At 36.3% G+C, this 24,669-nt stretch overlaps 1 protein-coding gene across 1 annotated transcript in view; it reads left to right on the top strand.

The window, feature by feature from the left end:
* The first annotated feature begins 621 nt into the window (after positions 1 to 621).
* The window catches only part of INVS (inversin), a 97,460-nt gene continuing 73,412 nt past the window's right edge, over positions 622 to 24,669 (top strand). The window contains exons 1-2 of the mRNA XM_082320863.1: positions 622 to 748; positions 9,203 to 9,369. Of these exons, the coding sequence (XP_082176989.1) occupies positions 643 to 748; positions 9,203 to 9,369 (273 nt within the window). The 5' untranslated portion in view covers positions 622 to 642. The remainder of the gene's footprint in view (positions 749 to 9,202; positions 9,370 to 24,669) is intronic.

Below are 24,669 nucleotides of genomic sequence, written 5' to 3' on the forward strand. Positions count from 1 at the left end.
CTGGTCTATTTCATTGTGGCTTTTCTTACACACACATTTTCCCACTTCTGTTCAGGTTTGAAAAACACTTACGATCTAGAAAGGTGATCTGATTATTTCAGTTATGCCAGTTGGTCAAATAAAAGATACTCTTTCAACTTACAAACCTTGTCCTGCATATGTCCATAGACCATCACGGTAAAATAACACCAGATACATTCCTCCAGTACTGGGTATCAAGTTGGTACTTGATAACAAACTTCATTGGTTACTGAAGTGAACCATGCATGCCAAGACTCTGAGGAGCAGTCTGTTGGATTCGTACATAAACACTGTCCTATTTGCAGACTTTTGCAAAGCTTATTGACTGAAATTTATGTTGAAGGCAATGAAACTATAATATATATATGTATATATCTCCTTAATGTAGGCTTTTTCTGGTTGAATCTTGGCTAGAGGTAGATTTAATCCACGAAATAAAAAACGTGCTTGTTCTTTTCTGTTTTTAACAGAACAGTTTATTTTCTTTAGCATTGAGTCATTTTAATGACTCATTTTAAGATTCATTTTATTTTATTGTTTGGTTTTTTTTTCCCTAGAACTGAATTCCTACAAGAAATGGTGGTGGTGCAGATCTGACCTATGGTAATACCTTGAAAGAGTATGAATATTTCAGCAAACTGCCTCTTCAGTGGTTCCTCATTAGCATCTGAAGTGCATGCTGCTGCTGTTAATGGAGATAAGAGTACCCTCCAAAAGCTAATAGCAGGTAAATGTTTTCATTGTAGATGCATTTTGATTTCTTCAGATTTCTCAGGTTTTGTTTTTGACTTACTCCTCTGATCTTTAAGATAGGTTTTCATTTCTTGATTATATGTATTTCTAGAATAAATGTAGTCCTGAAAATAGGACTGATTTTTCTTACTTTTCATTATCTGTTGCCTGTGATTGGTACTTCTGTGTGAAGTAAAATAGAAAATTCGTGATACAATCAGAAGAGTTATTCAGGACTCCTGTTTCAGGGAATTTGAAGTTCTGGAGAAGTGCTTTGGGCTGAAATATTTTGGCCCCAAATCCTCATTTTTGGAATCATTGCGTTTGTGGAAAATTAGATAAACTTGTTTTTACAGATCATTTATTATAGTTAATGAAGTCTTGTCACAGTGTAGCATTTGGGAGAAAATGAGCCAGCTCTATTTGTTACTTTGATTCTGATACACTAACAATGATTCTCAAGACAAATTAAAGGTAAGGAGAGAGTCTGGTACTATTGAACTGAAGTAAAAAAAAAATTCTCATCCATTAAAAAGCCCAGGATTTCACCTTCCCTCTCTGTCCAAGAACTGCATGGCATTTCAGGTTAGTAGTTTTCAAAAGCAGTATATGTTCTGTGTTCCTAAAACAATCTTGCATACATTTGGAAGGCTGTCATATCATAGGTGAAGAATTTGATTTTCAGAGCTTCTGATTAAATGCAATTCCAGCTGATACTGTAGAAGTTTTATTTGCTCAGCCTTTTTTGAAAATCCCATTCCTGGAGCTTGGTGAGGGTGAAGGACTGAAATAATAAGAAACTTAGTCTGTATTTATGCTGTTAACTGTCAATTTTAATGGGTGTAAAGGATGTAATGGTAATCCCATTAAACCAACAGTCAAGTTTCTTTATGTATCTTCTGCTGACCTGTGTTGAAGACAAAATAGTAAGCTATGTGGATCTATTGTCTAAGCTGTATAGAAAGCAGTAAATTGTTCTTCTTTACAAGGTACATCTAGTTCTCTCAAAAGACAATTAGAAGTGATTTAACTCAAACAGGAGAAAAAGTTTGAGGGAACTGACTTTATAGACCCTTCACTGGTTGAAACAAATATTTTTTGTTGGGCCTTCAACTTTACTTTGTCATATGATGGCTCAAACATACACCCATTGCATTTAATGCTATCTGTTCACTCTTTTGTAGAACATTTTTTAAACAACATATAAGCAGTTGATATGCAGGTGCTTCTAGAAATCTATGGGATGCAACTACAAAGCAGCTTTAAATACCTGGGGGTTTTTAAGTTCTCTGCCTGCATATGGAGGGGGAAAGAAAGTCTGAGCTTTCAAATTGTAGCTAACAATCAGAAGTGACAATGAAGAGTTTTTGTTGACTTCAGTTTTTTTTCGCTAATCTCACAGCCAAAAGATGTATTTTGAAAACACAAAGGAACAAGTACTTCTGTGTTGCTGGTACATCTTGTCAAATATACCACAAAACAGCCATTAGAACCAGATATGGAAATCACTATTCTGTTAATGGCAATCATGCAGCAACAGAATAAAAATGCTGTGTGTCATTTTTACATGGGAGAGAAAACTGCATAATCCTTGCAGCCTTTGCTATAATAGCAAAATTTGGCTTTTCTGCGTTGTCGTGTTTTGACAGGATATGACAGAGACCTTTACTTTTGCCAGGACAGGACCAAAAAAAAAGTATTGCGTAGCAGAAGAGGAATGCATCAGGGTAATATTTTTAGCTGTTTACCAGGCACTGTTGAAAGTATAACTTGATGCCAGAAGTAAATTGAGCAATTGGTGTTATTCACTGAACTTCATGACTGCACTTAGCAGCAGCATCTAATTCAAGACAGTACTTCAGCATTAGGTGCGCGTACGCTGGATTGCTTGACAGCATTCTCCTAACACAGCCAAGCTTTGCATCTTGATTATGTGGCTAGCAGTATATGCAGTAACACACAGTCTGACTTTCTCCTTCTTTTAGGGAGGGCTTTTTATCCTGAGTTCATTATTATGTTCCTCTTTCAGTTTTCCCTATTCAGTTATTAACATATGTCGTGGTTTAACCCCAGCCAGCAACTAAGCACCACACAGCCGCTCGCTCACTCCCCCCCGGTGGGATGGGGGAGAGAATCGGAAGAGTAAAAGTGAGAAAACTCATGGGTTGAGATAAAGACAGTTTCATAGGTAAAGCAAAAGCCGCGCGCACAAGCAAAGCAAAGCAAGGAATTCATTCACTGCTTCCCATGGGCAGGCAGGTGTTCAGCCATCCCCAGGAAAGCAGGGCTCCATCACGCGTAACGGTTACTTGGGAAGACAAACGCCATCACTCCGAACGTCCCCCCCTTCCTTCTTCTTCCCCCAGCTTATACACTGAGCATGATGTCATATGGTATGGAACAGCCCCTTTGGCCAGTCTGGGTCAGCTGTCCTAGCTATGCTCCCTCCCAGCTTCTTATGCACCTGGCAGAGCATGGGAAGCTGAGAAGTCCTTGACTGGGGTAAACTCTGCTCAGCAAGAACGAAAACATCAGTGTGTTATCAACATTATTCTCATCCTAAATCCAAAACACAGCACTCTACCAGCTACTAAGAAGAAAATGAACTCTATCCCAGCTGAAACCAGGACAACATAGGAGGGGCATAGAGGCTGGTTAAACAGTCTCGTAGAGCAGTCCTTTTACCCTGGTTTGTGATTATTCCTTTTCCCATCTGTAGCTTGATGGAGCATGTGTGACTGTATACAAACATATACATTGTATTTGCTTATAATTCATGAGTATGGATGCATGTGTAATCTGCTGCCCAAGAGCCTGTGATTTTAAAAGAACAGGTGTTTGAAATAATACAGGGTGTTCCAGATACAGTGTTCCTTTTGACATCCTGTACCAATAAGAGGCAAAAATAGAATCAAAATAGAAAATTTATATAGAGAAAGAGGGCTTTGGAACAAAGTATCCCTTTATGTTAACCACTACTGGTGTTTAATTACAGGACTTTCTAAACAGCCTATGGGTTAAATACCGTAAAGCACAGTACATGCCAAGTGTTTATTGTATAACCAATGCTCTAACAAAAGGGTGCTAATTGTTTGCATTGCATGAGTTGCTTAGTACTGTATCACATTGTTTTAGAGCTGCATGATCTCAGGCTTTGGGGAATATTCACATTATTTTCTTTTCTATGTTTTATACAACACCGAACGTGTCTTTAATTAACAGTTCTTCAGCGTTAAAACCCATCTGTATGATTTTAATCTAGGCAAAAAGGGAGGAAAAGTTAATTTTGTGTTTGGAGGATCATTTAGCATTTATCACATTTCAGAAAGATGCATCTAATTGTTTTAATTGTTTATAAGAACACAACAATGTGTATAACAGTTGTGTTATTGTACATCGTACACACTTCATTATACTGAAGTGTCCATTCAGCCAGTTCCTCATTCTAAAACCTTTATCATGTATTGCTTGCATACAAGTGCTTCTAAGACTCTGATACGATTGTAAATGTTAACAATGAATTCTGGGTTGCAAATATGCAGTTGTATGGTCTTGTTTGATTCTCTGCTTCTCTTCCATATTCTGCAATGTGCGAGGTTGACTAAAACTCAGATCAGATATTACAAAAGGCATGATTCTTGCAAGTAACAAGAGATGGTCTGTCTTCTAATAATTAAGAAGAATTCATGTCCTCCTCCTGCCCTTTCTCCTCTTCTGGTTTGAAAAATGCATAGACATGTTAGTCTGATGTGACTGCTTGCACAGACTGTGAGGAAGTGATGAGGTATGAATATGAGAATTAACTTTTGCAGTTGGGCCACTTGATTCCGTGGTGTTCATGACCTCCATTGGCAACAAGCTTATGAAATGCATAATCTGGGTGGGGTGAGGATGTTGATCCTGAAAGGGGAGGGATCAAACAAACTTCCTTTCTTAGGCAGGTATGTGGAAGAGAATTTAATTCTGCCAAGGCACATTTTAGATACACCAAGATGTGAATGTTTAGAAGGCTCCCTGTGCTTTCTTGATTGCAGAAAATAATAATTTACTGCAGCTGTGAGGTCCACAAGGTGCTGTGGTTAGCGCATCTCATCAGGTTAGTCCCCCTTAGCACCTGATGGTGATACAGTAGTTCCTAGTCCTTGTCCTGTCTCTTACCCTGAGCACAGAGACACCCTTTCAGGGAAATGCCCACAGAACCTTAACCATTCTAAGGGCCTTACAGAGTCTTGTAAGCAAATGAAGTAATAACAAAAAGAAACCTACTGTTAGCTGAAGATAGTTTCTTTCCCTTAAAAAACAGTGCAACAGCTTCAGGCAAATCACTGGCATCAAGTTTTGAAGGTCTTGCTCATTTTTCACTCAGACTGTCTGCAGTCATGGAAACTCTTTGTCATCAGCTACATCACTCTTTGGGAGCTGTACATGAAATTAGATGTTTGTTGCTCTACTTAGCTGGGTTGTACTTGAGCTTTAGGCCATTTTTGCTCATCTTGACCTTACCCATTTCTTTCTTTTAGTCTCTACATTCTGTATGTCCTCTGACATTATATAACAGAAAGAACACTTGGAATCTGAGGGAGAGGGGCTAGTTTTGCACACTGCTGATTTAAGAACAAGTGTTATATGAACATAAGGCATGTTCATGTGTCTTATTGGGATAAATGCATGTTTATGTATTTCTTTTTAAAAATATATGTGATTCTCTAAGTCACATCATCTTCAACAAATTTAAGATGCTATTGAGGCTATGTTAACACTGAACAGTGGAATATGGTTTAGTGATGTCTAAAATTACCAGACTGAACTAATACTGGAAGAGCACCTGACTATACTTATCTAATTAAAGAAACTGGCTTGTTGACTGAGAGCAGTGCCATGTTACATTATGTTTTGGACCTCAGTATCTGCATGTTGCTGCACAGGACTGCATGGTTGGTCATAACTGGCTTTGATGTTTCTGCACTATGCTCTATTCAATGGAAAAAGCATTTATTGTTAGCTAAAATATTGAGATGTAAGACATCGACAATTTCACAGTATGTATGTATAACTCTTAAAATACTTCCTTCTAATAGTGGAGGAAAAAATTATCTTGAAACTGCATCCAGTTTGCAATGGAATTGTAATACTGTGAAATGAAAGTCTAGCAAATGTTTTTACAAGTTAGGGAAAATAAAAAGAAAATTGATTCTCCTGTGTAACTCATATGTTACATTTTGAATTATTTCCTAATGGCCATGTAATTAATTAAGCAAGTTACATTATTTCTTTTCTACATGCTGCTTTCTAATGCATTTAGTAAAGATTACAACTCTTCATTTTGAGTAGAAGTAAAGAACTATAAGCTTCAATAATGAAAATAAGATGACACTTAAGTGAGTATTTAAAGAAAATACATGAGCTTTTTCTCAAAAAATGTTGATAAAAATTAAAATTTTAACGGTATCAAATATGTACATAGTGTTATTAAAATCATATTACCTATTTAGTTTTTCACATCAAAAGGTAGTTACATATAACAGGACATAAATAATAATCCAAATACCTTTCAACCTACACAGCTTTTAACCCCCCTTTAGAAACATATTGCAAATTATTTTTTAAAAGTCTTAAAAATTACTTTTAAATACGCTACCATAAAATTAAGCTTTTTTGATATCTTTTGTTTCTATGTGAAGAGTAATGAATAAGATATATCTGATATTTTATCTTCTCTAATTCTAAGCAAAGTTCAAACCAGATTCTTACGCAGCTGTATTGCAAGGTCCCACAGGAAACAAATCACATGTATAAATTTACAAATGTAATTTTATATTATTATTATTATTATTATTATTATTATTATTATTATTATTATTATTATTATTATTATTATTATATTTTTATTCAGTATAAAAATATACTTTGGTCATTTATTTATTGAAAAAATCCAAGGCAGCTTTTATGCTCATTATGAGAGGGTTTCTAAAGGTAAAAATGAGGAAAAGCTGACAAGGGTATGTGCAGTTCCCAGTGGCTTAGCTACAGAAGGTGCAATCGTAGTTATTCTGTATCTTCTTTTGTGTAGTAATACAGTAGGAAAAGATAGCATCCTATTCAAACCAGTTGACGTTGCATAGAAATCCAAAACAAATGTATACGTTTTTCTACACACATGGAAGTCTAAAAAAAGAGTTAGATGGGAGAACTAGGATGTCATGCTTTAAATGAGGCTGTTGAGAATGTAAAATCTGTGGAAGGGAAGGCATCAATGTGGACAATGTTTTTTCTGTACAGTTTGTATTCTGCTATGTCTGTGGAAGCCATGTAGGTATGGGAGTGGTAATACACTTTTAAAAACCAAAGCAGAAAACAAGTCTTGGATTCAAATGAGATTTACAAATGACCATGTAAATCAAGCTTAAACACCAAAAAACCACTTAATTATTGCATTTACAGGCCTAAATAAGAAACTATAGTACTAACATTTTATTACTGTCTGTCTGATCAGATGGTGATATGTGTGACATGCTAAAGGAGATCAGAGAGCCTGAATTGACAGGAAACACAATAGTAATGAAGGTTACTTTCATATGTTTTGGGTAAACAGCTATTGAGGATATGATCCTAAAACTAAGTTGTTTGAAATCATTAATGGACTGGCAACAGAACAGAACCAACTCTTGAGTTGCTCTTGGCTGCTGTGTAGGACCTGAATCAGTGTTACTAAGTGAGATTTTCTAACTCTTGACCAGAGTACACACGGATAAGCAACAGCATCCCACTACAGTTGTGTATTCTAAAAATGGTGAAGGACATTAAAATGAAAATGTTTGCTAAGAATAATCTAAAGATTAGTCTAAAGAGTAAACTCCTTGCTTGCAGTGTGAAGTGAATGCAAAAGCACTTAACAAAAGAAAAAGTTTAGGCAGGTCAAAGGGAAGCAAGCATGGCTAAACAGCAGTGTAACAGTGGGTATTAAAAGCAAGAAGGTGTTCTTCAAAAAACATAACCTCTGTCTGAGGAAGGTAGATGCAGGTCAGTAAAAAACTTTTTTTTTTTCCCTAATAATTTGCTAGAGGCATAAAAATTAATTGTAAAACTAGTGGATTGTCAAGGTGAGGGAGCAGTCAGAGAAGACGAGGCCATGGGTGAAGAACAAAAAAAAAATTTCTGTATCTTCATTCACAGAAGAGCTTGAAAGGTTCCTAAACTGTTTTTTACAGAGCAGAAAGAGTTTTCTGAGTGCAAATCACAATTTCAAAGCAAGAGAAGGTGTTACGGAATGAATCATGAGAACAACATGGCATTCACTCAACAGTTTTAAAGGAACTTGGAAATTAAGTGAGTGAGCAAATGATTGCTCTAACGGGCAATATCCTGCTTAAGAGTGTTCTGTGTGAGAGGCTTGGTTGGTAGGGAAAGAATTTTAATCCTTGATATTCCCCTTGATTCACATTTGATCTGCTTGACTCTTCTGCTGGGTGAATCAATAGAAATTATAATTGAGAATACAATTACTGGATATGTAGATAAGTATAATATGCTGGGGAAGGGTGAAGATTGTGTTTGTAAAGGAGAAGCATGCCTCTGCTGGAGTTCTTTTGAAGCACCAACAATGATGCAAACAAGGGAATATTTAAAAAGAAAAATTCACTTACCCGTTAAAATTCAGTGTTCCTTGAATAACTGTAGACGACGTTGCTACATGGGAGATGTATTTAGAGTTGGGATGTGTAGGATAGTCGATAGCCATGAATTTATAGGTGTTAGTTTCTATGTGGTGACATAATAGACATACGAAACTTTGTAGTGGAGGATCCGTACCTGTTCAGGGGTTTTTTTGACTGTGAATAGGAATACAATGTTTTGATTTTTTTATAGGACCTCAGGCTTCTTATGTAGTTTAATTGCTGCCTTACTAACTGTATCAGCTCAAGAAAGCTTGAGAAGTATTTTAGTAGCTTCCATGTTGTAAGGCACTATGAAATAAATAGTGGTATTGATGTAATATTGACTTGTTTATGCTTTATAAACAAACATTGCTGTGAGTAGGGTTCAAAGCTTGTTTTAGTTACAGTGTTCACAGGTTTCAGAAGGACTATTTGGTTTACTGGCTGATGATATTTTTTAAAGTAGTCTTCGCAGCCAAGAACTGTATAACTATTTAAAAATTATTTATAATTATGCTGCTGCAGAGTGTTACTGGTGGTAGGTGTATTTGTGAAACTAATGTTTTCTGAATGTACCTTTTTCTGTAAATATATTTTGAAATGTCCTATGAATGTCAGTAAAAACAGGGTAAAAAGTAACTTTAGGTTTATCTTGTACTCCTTTATTTTGATCACTCTGTTCATTTATAATAAGAAAGTGCTACTTTTAATTAAAAATACTTTTTAAGAAAAAAGTACCACTCATAGACTCAATTGTTTCTTGTGTTTTTTGTTGTTTTTTTTTTTTTTTTTAGGAAACTCTGAGCTGAAAGATAAAGAGGACCAGTTTGGAAGAACTCCACTTATGTACTGTGTATTGGCTGACAGGCTAGACTGTGCAGAGGCATTGCTGAAGGCTGGAGCCGATGTTAATAGAGCTGATCGTAGCCGAAGAACCGCTCTCCATCTTGCTGCACAAAAGGTAATTATATTAAAAGTGCGCTGCTGTTGTATAAACTTGCAGCATTCACAACAGCTATAAAGGAGATTTTCTTGTATTGAGTACGCGTGCTGTATCTTTAAAGGCTTTCATTATTTTAGAGGCAAATAGTTCTACGAGTTTTTTAAAAACTTGGCCCATCCCAAAGTAAGTCTTTGGAGGGTTATTTTTTGTTTTTTAATGTTTTTACTCAGTGTATTTGTAGCTGTCTGCAGAGACAGTATAATTCATTGCTGTTTTAAGAACTTGTACTTTCTAGGAAAAATAGTCTTTGTCTATTTTGGGATAGCCAGTTCTAAGTAAAGACTAAATTTTGTACACTCTGGTATTCCTTAGGATGTTACCATTAATTTCAGTGAATATAAGGCCATATACTGTTAATTATTAATGCTGTGCCTGAGAATGTCAAGGATATGGAATACCAAATCATTTCCAGGACTAGGACGGAAATGCATTACTGTCTGTTTTTCCTTCTACAATTTCAGTCTATAATATTGTCCAATTACATTGTCCCACTGAAGAGGTGCTAAAGGAAGTATTCAATGATAAAGGTAATTTAAAGTGCAACTTCAGGGCTGAAATAAATTTTGAGTGTATTTAGAGCTGGGGGAAGTGTCTACAGTTACAGGATAATGTGGGTTGTCTAGCTAACCACGAAAGTTGAGTTCATAAACTATGAAAAAGACTCCAGAAAGATTAAAAACTCAAACTGAAAGGAACAGGTTTTTATTTACTATTTTACCTTTTATAGTATGTTTAAAACTGTAACTGCGCAAAAGTTAAAGTTGGTTTGGCTATGTAAGCTGTGTCTTTTGGTACCAGTTAGAGTGCCTGCCATGATATTCGTAGCAAACCGTTTCTATTTATAATAACTTGTCCCCTGTTCATAATCATTCACATTGTTCAGATGTTTTATATACTTTTTAATATATTCTGCATTTTATTCTGTTTTATTTTAGTTAGGTTTACATAAAGGTAGCTATAGTGTGGTCACAGTGTTTAGTAAGGAGGGATGTATGCAATTGAATAGAGAACCTTTTGGGAAGATTATAAGGTGACATTGTTCAGTTACGCTTGCATGGGAGTCCATAAGGACTGTGTGGTCTGTGTTACCGCATCCCTTATTGGGAACTAAGTGTTCATTTAATATTTTAAATTTACAAATTCCTTAGGTAAAAATGTTAACTATTAAAAACTAGTGTGAATGCATTCTTGAAATGTGTACAGTAATGCGCTACCTTACTTGACTATCATCGCAATTAGTTACAGTAGGTTATAGTTGAGTTGAAACAGGCTGATTCATCTATTTGGTTACATACCTACCACAACACCCTGACGAAATATTTCAGTCATCATCATAACCTTGTCTCTAGTGTACGAGGGTTAACTTCATATTTCTAAGTGACCAGCTTAGTATGAATGTCGTTGTTTCAAAGGTAGGTATTTCATAAACATAACTATGTCAGAGACTGAAAAAATTGCTGTAAGATACTATACTTGCGTCATGTTCATACAGGCTTTATATTTTATGACCTGATAGGCACATGAACGTTTTGATCATATTAAAACTTAATTTTAAAAATTACGTTTTCCCCAGGTTTTTAAAATACATTTTAGCATATTAAAACAATAGAAATTCTTGTTTAAATACTTGTCTGTATGTCCGTATCGTGGATATTTGTACTGCAGCTATTCAAGGCAAGAGATCTTTTGCCTTGGCATATTATGTCCATTAACTGCATGTGCTTTCCGTTTCCCTTATGTCTTGCTGCAATCACGAAAGGGCAGTTTGTACCATGTGACGCTTAGACCATCTTAGATGTGTTTTCAGTTGACAGTGCAGCTGAAAAAAAACATATTGTCTTTACCGCATGCTGTTTCAACAGAAGATTTTATGCAGTCACCCATTTATGTAATGTACTAGACAGATGTGATTCACCCCACAGCCACCTAAGTGCTTGTGCCATCATAGTGCTGGGGTAGCAAAAAGTGGTCAGGAGACAGCCCTCGCAGCTGCTTTGCACTTGGCTGACTGCTTTGCCGTCCTGTAAAACTGCATTCTGTGCCTTCTGAGCTGTTACTCACTATTGATGTCAGCTTACAAAATTAACATTTCATATGTGTAAAATTTTGTCTTCAGTCTTTCCTTATTAACATTTTAAGATCTGCATTTCTATCATGAATGCCTGCTGCAAAATACAAAAAATTAAAATTGAAAACAACTTCATGTTCCATGCAGTTTTGGCTGTTTGAATAATGTTTTGCATTCTTCTTATTCCTCTCTGATACTTTTGGTTTATGTTCTCCTCTAACATAAGGGCTAATTTTTACTTTTTTTCCCCAAAGTAAAAAAGAAAAAATAAAAAAGAAATTCCTCAGTAAGCAATACTGAAAGTTGACTTTCAGACAGAAAAAGAAAAATGCTGTGAGATAACCTGTTTCCAAAGTTTTATTGTCAATGTTGGTTAATCATGAATCTACATATTTACCAGGGCCACTTTAAAGTTTTTTGTGTTCAGGCTTGTGAGTCAGTCAGTCACTATCCTGCACGTCTTCAAAACAGGTTTACATGACTTTCTAAATCTCCATTCACTTGTAGTCACAGAATGACAGTGCTTGGAGATTTCAGATTCCTAAATTGCACTTGAGTTGCATCCTAATTTTAATTTTCTTTGGAGAGAGAGGTTAAGATTAATGCACAGACCTTTACATGCAACCAGTGAAGAGGCAGGAAAGAGAAGACACTTTATCACACGCACGTTCTGGACTAAAGCAGATAGATGCAGTTAGGTTTCCTGAGTAGGAACCTTCCTCTCTAGGTACTTGCTGTCTCTTGGGAGTGGTTTTGGGACATCTTACTCATCAGATCGCAGCAGACATCCTGAGAGCTAGAGTTTGTTGCCAGAATATTTGAATCTCTTTAGGCTATCATTCTACAGGCTTCCTTTACATATCCCTTTACAGGTGTTCCTCTGAAACAGTCGTGCAGTTGAGTTGACAAAAAATGGTCTCTGCTGTATTTGGGAGCCACAGAACTGTCTCAGAGGCAAAGAGTTTGTGAGAAGATATTCTTTTAATGCCAAACAGAAAGAATGATTTAGCCATCTTGGACAGAAGGAAGCTGAATGTCTTCCTTCATGTGTTTAGATTCAAGATGGTGACTCTCCCATTAGTAATCCTGGCTATCAAAAGAAAAATTGGTTTCATTCTCTGCAGGATGCTTTTTGCCATTTGTCTGTCAGAGAATCTTGCCCTCAGTATCAGCTAAGACTACAGCCAATGTAAGGTTATTTCCTTTCTTTTCTCTCCAGCATCAAATAACTGTGCTAAGGTATTGGTAGAAATGCTCACTTGAGATGAAGCTATTTCTGTTCTTCTGTCTGGAGACTTCACTGAAGGACTAGCTAACTAGAAGGACTGCCCGGTCATGTCTTTCAGTCCTAGTAAAATAGTTTGCATGGGTTTTTTTTATCCCTGTTATAGAACAAACTTTCAGAAATGTGGCATAGCCCTGAATTCAATCATAAATCAGTAGTATTAAGTAAAATGAATTAGGACTCTTAATTGCCTTTCTTCTCTAGGATGGATTTCTGGTTGGATAGGACTTAAATGTTAACAGCTGTAACATCCTTCCATTAACACTTACATAACTAGCTTCTGACTACACCTGTGTGATTTGCAAACCTGGCTGTGACTGGTGAGTGTGTGTATACATATACATATGTACATACCAGCTCTCTATTATATTTTATTTTTAACTTCCACCTTTCTGCAAGTTTTATACTTCCAGCTGTTGTCTGCAGAAGAACAGACAACTTTTGCTCCCTGTCCTGTTTGTTATTAGTGTTGCATAAGGATTTTACTTACTAAAAGCATTTCTTCCAGTCCTCCAAAATGCTACCAATCACATCCAGTGATCAAAATTCAAATCCTCATTAGTTGATAATACAGATGTTCTTCCTAAATTATAGGTAAAAATTACAAAATTACCCATATGGTCACAGAAAACGTTATCTGATATGATAGTCTTACAGTACTTCCTTAATACTTCATCTTTTCCTAATGGCATCTCTAACTCCTTTTTAAGTAGTTACTTTATTATTTGCAGTTGCGTAGCTGATCTCCTCCTAGCTATTCTGGTGCGCTCAAGTGCTTTTGCTTGTTATCCCACAAGTGTCCTAGAAGCCATCTTTCAGAACTCTTGAGTTGTCAAAAATAGCTCTATTTTGCTTTGGATATCAATAAACAGTATCAAAATTTCTGCACTTGATACAAATGCTGTTCATAGTCTACCAAAAATATTTCTGATAGCATAGCTAGGCATACTGACCCATGGTATTCCATGTTCTTCCAGTTCCAAGCGTTTCAACATAGGTAAAAAGTGAAGGTGATCTGATGATTTCAGTAACCCTGTCTAATGTGGTTTTAATATCTAGGTCATCTTTACCAAGTAATGAGGAAACAGAGGTCTCGGAACTCAAAGTTGCTATGTCATCCTTATCTTGCCATGCTTCGTCCAAATGGCTTTTGTCACTGGAGCATATCTATAAAGTGATAGTTACCTGGAAAGATGTATTAGGTTCTCAACAAAGGGTTCCTGTAATGCCTCTGTCTCAGACTTCATTAATGTTATTCTGGAAGTAAGAGTTAGGATATTCCTGTACTTATTGGTCCACCTAGCCACCTTTCTTTGCAGAAAGTTCCTGAAGTTAATAAGGTAGGGTCAGAAATTTCAGCTGTTAATACTACTTGAAATAGCAATGATTTTTGGAAACAAGTGTGGTTATACGTTGATATGATAACCTTTGCTGTGTGGTTGCTTAATTATAATAATTATGTTCTTAATGATAAGTCTTCCATTTGGTGATAGACATTCTTTGTATTACAGCTTTTAAGCTTTACACATCTGTTGGTCTGGAAAAGATTCATAGCATGAATAAGGAGCTAAAAAGTTAAACTCTTTGCTTAAATGTAACAAATCTCTTTTTCTCTTGATGGAAAATATTTAAAATATACTACAATGTGAGACAGTGGGGTGAGAATAATCTCAAGTAACTGTAGAAATTTACATTGCAGACATCTAAATCTGAGCTAGTCATCTAGGTCACTTTTGAAGTTAATGCGCTTTAGGTTGCAGGTCATTCACCCTAAAGTACAGTTGAGTACCTTGGGACACACCGACTAGCTAAGTCATCCTTTCAGGCATCTGACTGATGTAGTTTTTGATGTCGTCGATGTCTAAATTGTGACAAATGAATCTCACCCAAGGCATAAATTTTTTAGCAAGTAATCTTTTTCAAATCTTCATTGACATGATCTTTTGTGGTATCTGTCTTTTCTTCATCAGCCTTATAATGGGAGATGTTTCGGTCTTTGTAGGCAGAAGGCCATGTAAATGAATTAAGTTACCTGCTTTTTCTTCTTGAGTTTTCTTCTGTTCCACTATAAAGGTAGAATGTTTTGGTCTCTCTTGTTAAAATGGACAGATCTCCCAAGCAATTTTGAAAGGGTGCACACCCTTAAAAAAAAAAAAAAGAAAAAAAGAAAAAAAAAAAAGGAGAGGTCAAGTCAATTAAAGAAAATTTAAATTAAAAAGCAATCAAACCAAAAAGATCCCCAAACCCACCAGAAAATGATATAAATTATTGCAGGAGTACACCTGTGAAGATTGCTATAGGAGTTTCAGAGGACAGTTGTGACTTCATGAACATGGATGTAATTTACTGGGAGCTGAAACAGTGACTGACTGCAACAGAAGTAAAATCATTAACATAATTTGCCAGTGATTTCACACTGAGGAATTGTATTACTATGTGGGTGCAGATTGTTTAAGCTGGTAGAACTTAGATTATTGTGAAATAAACATGCTGTGGAGACAGATATGAGTACTGGGATTGCAGTTTAACTACAGACATTCATTTTCACTTGTAAGCATTCTGGTAGCAATTTGCTTCTAGTCCTAAATTGCAACTTGCTTAAACACCCATATGTGATACTTCTGAAAGGAAATGTTTCTACATAGCCAAATTACCTGTATATAATTTTTTTCATTTCTCTTCCATTAGGTAATTCCAGTTTAATATAAGGAAAAAAACAGGCTTGCTTCTTTCAGAATTTCTCACAGAGGATGTCACTTATTATCAGTCTGTTTGCTCTGGGGAAGTAACAAACTCTATGAATTCCCCAAGCACAGCCTTTTGTGTTAACAGGGATAGAAGAAACAATTCAATAGTTTTGTTGTTGGATGCTAATAATATGCACTTAAAATAATCTATCAGGACACTTAACTGTCAGAAGGGTATTAATTTTGGCTTCAGGAAGATTAATACCACCCCAGTGGGACAATGTGGCTTTCATTATCTAGAAGCATTAAATATTCTGTAGGTTATGTTAATTCTTTGCTGACACAGTTATTGATAAATAACAGTACATCCAGGATGCAGCTAGGAATTCTGTGTGAAGTAGGAGGGTATATTTTAATGATCTCTAATTGTAATTTTTCTTAAACTAGAAAAAACGGTTGTTCCTGTATACTCACCAGTAACCACACAGGTAAAGAAGGAAGTAAGAAAAGACAGCCTGTGGCAAGGATAAGGCATGGCAGAAAATTAGAAACAGAAGGTAGTCTTTAGTTCACTTATTTTATGAAAGCTTATTCCCAAGTCTTCTCTGATGAGTATAGTGAAGGTAGTCCAAGAGCCCCAAAACGAGAATGTTATTTCCCCTTTCTTGTCCAAGTAAAAGATGTTTGTATTAAAAACTCGTAAATAAAACTTGCGTGCGAGCAAGCTTATACATTTTTCCCTCACTACCTTTTTCAAGATATATTTCCTGAAGCTATAGTCTCTCAAATCGTGCATAAGGCATTATTTGAACTGCATAAAAGAGCACATGCACTTCTAACTTTCTTTCCCAATATCTATCACGAAAATAAGTAATCACGCTGCCTTTCAGAGACGATGGTGGTCAGTTCGTGTTCTTTTTTTTCTCTAGGCTGGTAACATTTTAAGGTTACCTTTAAGTGAGAGCTCATAATGAGTAATATTAATTCTGTGCATGTAGGAGGTTCATGAAGTATGAATGAGCTTTACATTCATTTTGTCATACTTTCATGTGAATGTACCATTTGACTAAATGTGAAAAATCTGAACAAACCAAGGTGTGAAACAGGAATGTTGGCCAACTGGCCAGAAGAGGTGATTTTTTTTACATGCAGGACTACAGTTTCCTCTGTGTTTAACTGAGCCACAAACAATAACTGTGATACAAATTTTTTCTTTACTTTCCTGAACAAAGGGTTCTCTCTAGTGAACTCAGCCTGAAGATGCTCAAGGATGGAAGGCACAGTTCCTTGTAAGTGATGTGTATGTGTTGTATTAGAGATAAGCTGATCTAGCTACCGAAGGGTTGGTCCTGCCCGTGACCTTCCCCGACCCCTTTTCACAACCACAGAACTGCTCATTGTTGAGTGAGTTCTGTGAGTTGACAGAAAATGAACTCTACAAAGTAACGATTCATTTTCTGCCTGTTTAGCACAAGTCCTCACGTTCCTAAATGCTTTTCACTATTGGTTGTGCTGATGCTACTATTGATCTGTGCTGTAAGCCTAACTGAAATGGTTAAAAATAACTACAGGAAAAGTTTAGGAAGAAAAAACTCACATTGTTACAGGGAACTGATTTACAATATGGTCCCCCAGAAAGTTGTGCTGTCACCGCTAAGGAAGAATAATAAAGCAGCCAGTGACTGTGCAGGGCTGGAACTGCCTAAATGAACCTTGACATCATGAAAAATATTCTTAAAATCTTACATAAGAATTTAGCAGTGATCCATTTGACTTGAAGGGGTTTTTGTCTGATAAATAGCAGCTGTGGCTTTCTTTCAGGATCTTGTATGTCTCTCTAATTCTGCTACAGACTGTTCTTCAGATTTCATTAATACTTCCATTTGCCTCTGCATTAACCTGTCTTGATTTAGTGATCGTTGAGCAAAATATTAAAGTATGAAATGGTGATCATGAAATCAAAGTATTGGTCTCCTCTTATGAAACTCAGCATTCCAACATAGCTCCAGGGCATCTTAAATTTCACTGTTTCCCCACTGAAATGTGCAGGGTTGAGCTTACACACTTTGTCGTGCCTTGTAACAAGGCAAGAACGTGCCCGTTGTTGGTTGCTCATGAAGTGTTAAGTCACTATAGTCATTTGGTATCCAGCAATCATCTGCCTCTACTGTCAAACTGTGGGTTAACATCCAGGCAGTTCTCTTGTCTGCAGAAGATAAAACTGTAGAAATACTGTTCTACAAGTCAGGTTTCAGTTGCACAGCAGATACTAAGGCATCTGAATCTGATTTCTCACTGGTTTTATGTTAGTATGAAATCACATTTTAAGACAAGGTTATACATGCCAAAGTAGCTCTTTTGACTTCAAGATCAGAAATTCAGAGTAGCTAAAGATCAGACTCTGTCTCTATATAGACTGCACTGATAAATATGGTATGAATGTCTATAGGCTATGGCACATGTAAAATCAACTTTTAAATTATTTTAGTAACTGTTAGTTACTAAACTTACTTATTCTAGTAAAACATGTTTGAAAATATTGCTTGCAATTTGTGGCTGCCTCCCTGAATATACCTACTTTCAGCAGTCATTTTGAGCATCAAAGGAATTACAGCATAGCTAAACAAAAAACATAGCGTCTGTTATTCTCTTTGGGTAGAACTGGACTGTGAAAGAGAACAAATACAGCTGGCTGAGGCACTAAAATGCATTACACTGTAAATATCTGATGGGTTTGCCATCTAGCCTGCTGTAGACAGAATGCTTCTATCTACCTCCACTTGTAATAGCAAAATACTAGTTTTCCCCATTTAGAATAGTAGAAGCAAACGGTGAAGGTGGATGGGGGAAGTTCAAAGAGAGGGTTTGCAGCAGGAGCACTTGTGGCATATTTAGATAAATACTACACAGTAGAGTATATTTGTGTGGAAAGGGGTGGACCAAGTGTAGTGCCTTCTCTTTTACGTGGATATGAAGTGGTGATCTCCAGTTGCCTGGGGCAGTTGATGACTGGCAGCCCTCATTGTAGCATCCATATATTGAAGGATTTTGTTTTAACTTTGAGGGTTACAAACCTAATTTAAAAGTAAAACAAAGAATAAATACATCTCAGGTTTTTGTGAAGATGGATGGATTAACTCTTGCTATGCATAAAGGATGTTCAGGTGTGAGTCTTAGGGAGGCACATCTCCTGGGACCCAACTTGGAAAACATAGCGGTATATGATTTCTGATTCTGACCTATAATGATGGAAAAGATGCACACTTATCAAGAATAGTGATTGTAAACCAAATATTATAAATAAGTATTGCAAAAGAAAACTCAGAAATAATAATGGGGGAGACAACTCATTGGGTTAATAAGTCTAATACTTACACAAAGACATTTACAGATTTTTCTGATATGATTAGAAAAGAAGAAGAAGAACAGTAATTTTTCTTCGCTAGTTGGCACCAGCTGGTCCTCTAGTATAACATTGGATTTTTAGCCATCACAGTCAAAGATTTAAAAAAAAAAAAAAAAAGAAAAAGAAAAGGTCTTAAAATAATAAACGGGGGAAAAAGCCCAAATGAAAATACTTTTAATGAACTAGGTAAAACCAAAGTGGGAGAGTGATATGTATTCCATTCCTCTGAAACAAGGTATGTGTTAAAAAGAATGAGAATCTGTTAAATAAGAACAGGCCATAGCAGTGAGTACAACTTAGGATAAGTAGGAGGTTTATAATATAAACAATAAGGGAATTTTTCATGCTGGAAAATCTGAACAGCTCCCGAGAACGCTGTCGCCAGCGTAGGCATAAATGTCTTTGTGTGAATAAGTTTGGAATGAGCGTGCTCCGTTCTCCCCGATGGGGAGGGTTGGGCCGGGCGTGCTGCCGGAGGCCTCCTTCGGCACAGGTAGGTGCTCCTGTGGGGGCTCAGCGTTAGGAATCCTGAACCAGTCTGGTTTTGGAAAGGACAGAATGGTATTAAAATGGGCTTTATCACTGTAAATGAAAATATATCTACTAAATGGTACACAACATTATTTGAAAATTAAAATATTTGTCTTCTCTTTGCAGTGATTTGTTATATTTGGAGTACATTTTAGAGCAGTATAGTAATAATTTAAGTTTATTCCTAGAAATATTATATACAATTCCAACTTACCAGTATTTTTACAGTTTGCTTGAGTTTTGTGAGACCCGACTTACCTAAATGTCCTGTAGGTTCTTTTTTTCTAAGGGCAATAGTAATCTTAAGGGATCTGTTTGCCAAATATTCATTCTAATATCTATGTTTTGTGATATTACTGTACTGAAATGCACATCTGTTAAAGAGTTTAATCATCGGTGTCTGATTGAAACAATTAATAAATATGTGTTCATCCACAAGAGTATTTGGTGAACCTAACAAGTTAAAACAGTCTGAGGGCAAATACTACATAATTTGATTACTTTTTTTACTGAATGAATCTTTTTACAGTGTTTAGAATTTTTTTTTTTTAAGTAGCATCATGTTGCACTTGCATGTAGTTTTGTATATTTGTAGGATCTAGGTGTTACACAGTAACATTTTCCTCAGTTAGACTAGATTTTCCAAACTAGAATAGCACATATTCATGTCTTCTGTCTTCTTTAGCTAAAGAAGCGTTTATTTTATTTAAGTTTTAGTGTAATTTGATTTAATATTATTTTATTGTTAGGAAGCAATTGCAAAAGCGTAGGAACCCCTCGCTGGCATAGTTGAGAAATCAACTAATTAATTGTGGCAGGGCAGTATTAATCGCGTTTTAACTGTCTCAAGAACTTGTGTATTTTTACTCAAATTATTCTTGTGATTGCATGATCTTAACAATATTCCCCGTGGTTGTGGTGTTTTATTTTGGTTTCTTTTTTTTAATGTTCTCTTCCTGTCGTTCGTTGCATTAAACAGCCTCAGTTCAGGGACTGTGCCTCTGATCTCGCTGTTAATGTTTTCAGAGAGTAGCACTGTAAAAATAATAAATGTTGTTGCTGCTTTTCAGTTTGCCTTAGAGTGGTATGACTTGTGAGGTCCTATATTACTAGGTACTGCATATTGTCCTAGAAACAGACTTTATTTTTCTTGAGAAACAATTGAAGAAAATTTATAATGATAAATTCAAATGATGTATTCCTGGCTTATATCACTCCACCAAAAAGAACGGAAAATTTTGTAGATATTAAATGCAATAACAACCGTAGCAACCTTCTGTCACGTAGCTCGGTATTGGGATTCCTTTTTTAATGATCCAAATCCTTGCCTGATAAGAACGCTTCCCAGCTCAAGCTTGGTTTTCTGGGGTTAATTTTCCCGGAGTTTCTGCCTGGGCTTGGGAAGAGCTCTGTACAAAGGGAGTCAGTACAGCCTAGTGGAGAGCAGAGTCATAAGCATTTGCATCTCTGGAATGTTTTTATTGACAAACGGTAGTCTGCTATTGACATTTGTGTCCCTTGATGATACTTCTATCCTAGCTTATCTTTGCTGGTCAAATGCCTTAATTGTTCTGGCCTTTAATTCAGTCAAAGTTGGAGCAGGAGTGGAAGAGAAAAGAGAAGGAACAGGTCTAACAGAGCATCAAGCTTGAGCTGTGAAGCTGCTGGCAACGATCAACCTGTCATAATGTTATGATTTGTTCATTTTTATACCATTTATTAGCCTTTACTTGTTGTGCCATTTGGCCTCCAGGGCAGATAAAGTGCTGTCTAATTTGGTAGGTTTGCTTCTGTCAGAGTGGCCTCGACAGAGAAGGTGTTAGCTGTAGTGACAAATAATCAATAGCTGTCCTTGTCATGAGGAACGTGAGTAGTTGGGCCTTTCATCTGGAGGATTAGAGGTCTAATTGGATTGAGAATAGGGAGGGTGGGCTGTTGGGTAACCCTGTCAGCTATGTTAAGCTGTCAAATGTCAGCCTTCCTGAAAGGAAGAAGGGATGGTTAGCTTTCAGAAACAAGGAAGAAGACACATGAAAGCTTTTTAAAAAGTAATAGATAGAAAAGTAGAACAGGCTAATGTACGCTTTAACCCCTTCTTGTTTAATTATATATCTCTCCGGTTAATGAGGATGCGTGGTGTGCGCTCTCTCTGTATCTCGCTCTCTTTCTCTCTCACACAGAGACACACACACAGAGACAGACAGAATTTGTGTGGAACAGATTTGGCAGTGTGATACCAAATCGGACTGAGAAAAAGCCAGTTAACTACTCAGATGAGGAATGTAAGTGTGGAAGATTATGACACAGGAGAGGAAAATATCCATCAATGGAGGGAATTGCTTATCAGAAGCTATAAAGAAACTGAATATTTTGTTTTAATATTTTGTTTAAAGATTTGGCAGTCTGCTAGTACCAATATGTTTTTTTGAGATATAAGCAGTTGTTTCAATGTTGCTGGAAGTAGAATAAGTACTATTGTAGTCCCACATTGGACGGTAAAATTGTCAGTTGAATTTTGTCTGTATTTTCTTACAGTTCTTGCTTTTGATCCCTTGCTCTCTGCCTGTTTCTTGGAGAAAGATTTGAATTGTTCTAAAGATGATAAATCCAATGAAAGAACCATTATGCTAGTGGAACAAATTATTTTTTTCAGATTAATGTCTCAGAAGGTTTATGGTACTAGTATTTACCTTACCAGAATAAATAATAGGACTAGATTTTAAAGGAGGAATTGTTTGTTTATAAAATTACTAAAATAGTGGTTTCTTTCTTTGTCATCTTACTTTGTCACTCTTTTCAAGGCGAGTCCTAACTGTAACCATACCAATATCTCTCTATGTAACACACTTTTCTTGAGATCTGTAGTACTTGGCCAAAGTTATCCTTCATATAACTGGCCATCTCTTACAAGGAGCTAGTATCCTTAACTGCTGATGACCTTGAAATGGCAGTTGGGGGGGGGAGGAAGCCCTTTATTTTGTATTGGCTAATTAAAAAAAAGACAATTTTATATTTTTCTTCTTTTTGATAATCTTGTAGATTTTTTAAAAATCTCATAGATTTTTTTTTTTTTCTGGTTTTCATCATTTGTTCTGTACTAGTGGTTTTACTATTGGTGTTTCAGTTTGGATTGATTCCTTTTCTACACCACTTATGGCCATTTGGACTCATGGCACCGTATTTACTGGTGGTCCGCTGTAAATGCTGGCAGACCCATCCTTAATCTCAGGTTTATCTTTGTAGGTTAGTGCAATGCTCTGAGTATTTCAGAAGCAGAAATCTTGAGCATATTATCTGTTATCATGCTTCAATGGCTAATGTGTCAGAAATCGTGGCTTTTTTCCCCTTTCAGATTGACTGCCATGCTCCCAAAGACCCACCTTTTTGTGAGAGTCTGGATTCATAGGTCTTGAATCATTTTTGCTTTTGCAGTTAGTTATCCGACACGTATTGTACCTCTGTCATTTCTAGTCTAGGCTTTATCAGGACTAAACTTCTAACTTTTCTTATAATCCAGTTCTCTGCCTCATCTTTCTCTCCCTGTTTTGTTTTATTGCTTCCCTAACTCTCATGTTATGATCTTGGTATTTAGTTTTGAATCTGTATAATCTGATTTAATCACATTTAAACTGCTGGTGTAAGGTATAGGAAGACAGATGAAGAATTGAGATAATGGCCTGCTCTTGCAGATTTGATTGTGGTGAAGATAGTTGAGATTGCTGAGCTGGAAGAGAAGTATTATGCTGCTGTGGCCAGGTTGGCTCCAGTATCCACAATATCCATGATGCTGACCCAGTGTTTCTACACTCTGTTATAGTCTGCGCTGTAGAAGCACTGTGATAAAATGGGCTTTTTCCTGATAATAAAATAAGCCCTGGCCCATTTATTACTAGAAGATTTTTTAGATTATATTTTTAGCTTATTAAAAATCTGTCCATTCTTCTGAAAAATTACTTTTTTTGTCAAATTCCTGCTTTATTTTAATTCATTGTGGTAAGAAGCATGTCACAATTCAGTATCTTAATTTCTAGAGCATTACCTAATACTTGCTACCAAAATCCTTGCCCCTTTTTTTTTTACGAGACAATTTACTTGCCATGGCAATGATCTGTGATTTCCTCATTTTCTCCCTGTCTTACTCTAGCTAGAACACCACTATTGGTGGTGGTTTCTTTCTCTTCTCCTCCATCAATGTCACAGCTATTTTTATTAACCTAATTGACTTATTTTCGTTGTACAAACTATTCTCTCTCATTTTCAAGCACGATGTAATTTCACTTCTCTGCATCTCTGCTCTGCTTCTTGCTCTGTTAACTCTCCTCCCTTCCACCATTTGGCTTTGTATCTTCTTTTCCCGTGTTTCCTGTGCTTGAAATAAGCTTTTATGATTCAGACTGCCAAAGAGGATATTGTCAGGCCCAAAACATACATTGTATTATCATACTAGTGCCTCTGTTGAGCTGTCTTGATCTCAAGCATTTCAGGTTTCATTAAAAATAATAAGAAATGTCTCCAACTGCAGTGATTTTCTAAAAGATTTTGAAAATATGAATGAAGTGCAAGCCGTGGTGGCAGAACATAGAGCAGCCCTGCTTGTGTTGTGTTTCCCAGTGAAAAGGAACTAATTCTGCATAGCATATGGAATGATATCTTAAATATCTGTACAGCCAGCTGGTAGAATTACTTTATTTTCATCTATCAAATTCACGGTCGTACTTTCGTGAGTAAAATTTAGAAGAGCATCTGGGCTGATGACTTGGCTATTGTTACTTTTTCAGATCTTTTCTAAGTCCTCTTCTGTAGTGATAATTTTGCAAGCGGATATCAGTGAATAAAATAATTCATATTAGTTTATGCAGAAAGTCAGTTAAAAGAATGAGAAGGTAAAGTGATCCTGTCCTTAAAAGAAAAATCTTAAGAGACCATGTAAGACTAAAAAAACCCAAGCTGGTGCATAACTTAAATGCAGGTATTTTGTTGGGAAGACAGACTAGAACTGAAGAGGATGCAAACACGCTTTAGGACAGTTAGGCAAAATTTTGCCCAGCAAAGGCAAATACTTTGTGCAGGCATGAGCAGTGCTTTTTCTACAGAACGTTATTACGTGTTGTTTGATGTTTGGCCGTTTTAAATTGACTTAATTATCCTGGGTTTCAACTGCTAGGTCTCTTTTACATACTGTTATCAAATGGCTGTCCCTTCTCTCTCATTTTGTTTTACTCAAAGGGTAGGTGAAAATTTCTCTAGCATTTGAACATGAAAATTAATGGTCGCATCTTAA

Source organism: Platalea leucorodia, assembly GCF_965183815.1.
Source record: "Platalea leucorodia genome assembly, chromosome: 1".
Classification (NCBI taxonomy): Eukaryota; Metazoa; Chordata; class Aves; order Pelecaniformes; family Threskiornithidae; genus Platalea; species Platalea leucorodia.